General features: G+C 41.7%; 1 protein-coding gene across 1 annotated transcript; it reads right to left on the bottom strand.

The window, feature by feature from the left end:
- LOC107607204 lies at positions 276–2,138 on the bottom strand. Its single transcript, XM_016309179.1, has 2 exons — positions 1,068–2,138; positions 276–830 (listed from the first exon to the last, which is right to left on the bottom strand). The coding sequence occupies exons 1-2, from the start codon at positions 2,136–2,138 to the stop codon at positions 276–278; spliced, it is 1,626 nt and encodes a 541-aa protein (XP_016164665.1).

The following is a 3,232-nucleotide window of genomic DNA, read 5'->3' as shown; positions in this document are numbered from 1 at the left end:
TTATTCTCGGATTGAAATTAGTGGAGGATATTTGTTATTTTGTTTGAAATGATAGATGAAACTGTATGTGTGATTGTTATTGCAAAAGCAAACATTGTAGTAATGTATTGAGAAAACTGTTATTAAGGGGAATGAAGTAAATCATATACTAGTATTGGTAATCCTTTGGATACAAAGGTTCAGGTAGGCAAGCCTCGTTAAAACCTCTCCAAGAAAAACCCATTGGGGATAAAATCTTGGTAGTAGGAAAAAGAGTACTAGCCTGTCCCTGAATTTTAACTATAGAATTTCTTTAAGGAGGCTACATTCCAAGTGTTGGGTAGGACTGTACCGGTTAGAGTTTCGAGTTTATATGCTCCATTGCCGAGGACTTGTGTGACTCGATATGGGCCCTCCCAGTTTGCGGCGAGCTTGCCATGGGATGGTGGTCGTCGGGCGAGTTCTGTCTTTCGAACGACCAAATCTCCCTTGTTGAATGTTCGACTTCTTACCGATTTATTGTAGTGCCGAGCTATTGTTTGCTGTGCGGCGCGTTGCCTCAGTGTTGCTATATCTCGGACTTCTTCAATGATATCTAATTCGGTGCGCCGGGATTCATTGTGGTCGACGAGCTGTGTCCTAATTGAGCTTTGGGAGATTTCTAGTGGTATCATTGCTTTAGAGCCATAGACAAGTCGGAATGGTGTCTCTTTTGTTGATGATTGGGGTGTTGTGTTGTAACCCCATAGGACTTCAGGTATGAGGTCGGCCCATAGCCCTTTTGCGTCATCCAACTTCTTCTTAAGTGCGTGCAAGATCACTTTGTTTGCCGCTTCTGCTAGTCCGTTCGTCTGAGGATGTTCAACAAAAGCGAAATGCTATTTGACTTTGAGATTCTATAAAAAAGATTGGAATTTTTGATCGGCAAACTGGCGACCATTGTCAGTTATGATATGATGAGGAATGCCAAAACGGCAAATAATCTTCTTCCAAACAAAAGATATCATTTGTTGTGATGTTATTTTAGCTAACGGTTGAGCTTCGATCCATTTTGAAAAGTAGTCAATGGCGACTATTAGAAATTTTACCTGGCCCGGCGCCGTAGGGAACGGGCCGAGGATGTCTAGTCCCCATTGGTGGAAAGGCCATGTGACGTTGCTATGATGCATATCCTCAGCTGGAATGTGGATGGTAGGGGCGTGCTTCTGGCAATTTATACAGGCCCTGACCTTGTTTTCACTGTCTTGCTTCAGTGATGGCCAGAAGAAACCAGCGCGGAGGATTTTGGATGAAAGGCTCCGAGCTCCTGTATGTGTTTCGCAGATCCCCTCATGTGCTTCTGACAGTGCTATTTCTGCTTCGGATCTGCTGAGACATTTGAGTAAAGGACGAGTATATCCTCGTCTGTATAAGGCTCCGTTAAGTAATGTAAAGAAGGTGGCTTGTCTTCGGAACCTTTTGACATTCTCGACAGTCTCTGGAATGTGCGATGTTTGTAGATAGTTTATGAAATCTATTCGCCAATCACTTTCTTGAGTAACACTTAGCACTTTTGTTAGGTCAATGCTAGGAGAGTTTATAGTAAATTGATGCAATGTAGATATCTCGGATTGAGTACTGTCGAGCTTAGATAAAATATCAGCTCTTTGGTTTTGTTCTCTTGGAATGTGTTGTATTTCAAATTCTTTAAATTGTGAAATCAAATTTTTGACTAATAATAAATATTTGGATAGAAGGGGGTCTCTTACTTGAAACTGGTCGTTTACCTGTTGAACAACCAACAAGGAGTCACAATATACTTTGATTGTGTATATTTGAAGTTCTAAACAAAGCTGAAGTCCTGCGACCAGGGCTTCATACTCGGATTGGTTGTTGTTGGTCTTAAAAGATAGGTGTAAGGAGTGCTCGAGTACAGTACCATCTTCGGCTTCGAGTCGTATTCCAGCGCCACATCCTTCTTTGTTGGATGAGCCATCTATGTATAGAGTCCATTGTTTTGTGTGGTCCTCCTCCGATGGTATCGTAAGTTCTACAATAAAGTCGGCTAAGAACTGTGATTTTATTGCCCCTCTGGATTGATATCTGATGTCGAATTCGGACAGTTCGATTGACCACTTTATGAGTCTTCCTGCAATGTCGGCTTGTGTAGTACTTGTCATAGTGGGTGGTCTGTCTTGACATTGATGACATGACTTTGAAAATAAGGTCGGAGTCTTCGTGCTGAGAAAACTAATGCTAAGGCCAGCTTCTCTATTCTCGGATAATTAAGCTCGGCATTGTGGAGTGTTTTGCTGACGAAGTAGACCGGTTGCTGAATTTTGTTTCTTTCTGTGACAAGAGCCGAGCTTATCGCCCAATTAGTTACTGAAAGGTATAGAAATAAATGTTCCCCTTGGAGGGGTTTTTGTAGAATCGGCAGTTGCGAGAGATTTGTTTTTAGTGTGTTAAAAGCTCTCTCGCAATCGTCGGTCCATTGAAATTTGTTTTTCTTTTTAATTGTTTGAAAAAAGGGATTAGACTTCAAAGCTAAACAAGGTACAAATCTTGATAAAGCAGCAAGCCTTCCTGTGAGGCGCTGGACTTCTTTGACGGTCTTAGGACTTGTCATTTCCAAAACTGCTCGGCATTTGTCAGGGTTTGCCTCGATGCCTCTGTTTGTTAACAAAAATCCCAAGAACTTACCACCTTGTACACAAAAAGCGCATTTTTCTAGGTTCAGGCGCATGTTGTAATGGCGTATCTGGGCGAATATTTCTGTTAGGTCGTCAAGATGATTGTTGCCGACTTTTGTTTTGGCGACCATATCATTTACATAAACCTCGATGTTTCTGCCGATTTGTTTGGCAAAAACTTTATCCATAAGGCGTTGGTAAGTCGCCCCTGCATTCTTTAATCCAAAAGGCATAACCTTATAACAGTAGTTTCCGAAGTCAGTAATAAAAGTTGTTTTACATTGATCGGAGGGGTGCATAAGTATTTGGTTGTACTCTGAATATGCATCCATGAAACTTAAGGTAGCATAACCGGAAGCGTTATCTACCAAAGAGTCTATGGATGGTAGAGGATACGAGTCTTTTGGACATGCTTTGTTTAAATCAGTAAAATCGACGCACATGCGCCACTTACCATTTTGTTTTCTTACCATAACCACGTTGGCGAGCCAGGTGGTAAATCTGATCTCTTCGATGAATTCGGCCCTTATTAGTTTTTGTGTCTCCTCCAAAGACGCCTTTCGCTTTTCTTCGCCGAGTTT

Source organism: Arachis ipaensis, chromosome B07, assembly GCF_000816755.2.
Source record: "Arachis ipaensis cultivar K30076 chromosome B07, Araip1.1, whole genome shotgun sequence".
NCBI lineage: Eukaryota > Viridiplantae > Streptophyta > Magnoliopsida > Fabales > Fabaceae > Arachis > Arachis ipaensis.
The sequence above is the reverse complement of the archived record's forward strand: the minus strand, read 5'-3'. Positions and strand labels throughout refer to the sequence as shown.

What these genes read in the sequence shown, in the direction of transcription:
- LOC107607204 (XM_016309179.1), bottom strand. Translation starts at nt 2,138, where the DNA reads ATGACAAGTACTACACAAGCCGACATTGCAGGAAGACTCATAAAGTGG. An exon ending in TCCCTACGGCGCCGGGCCAG is followed by an intron (nt 831 to 1,067) that starts GTAAAATTTCTA and finishes GAACATCCTCAG; the next exon opens with ACGAACGGACTAGCAGAAGC.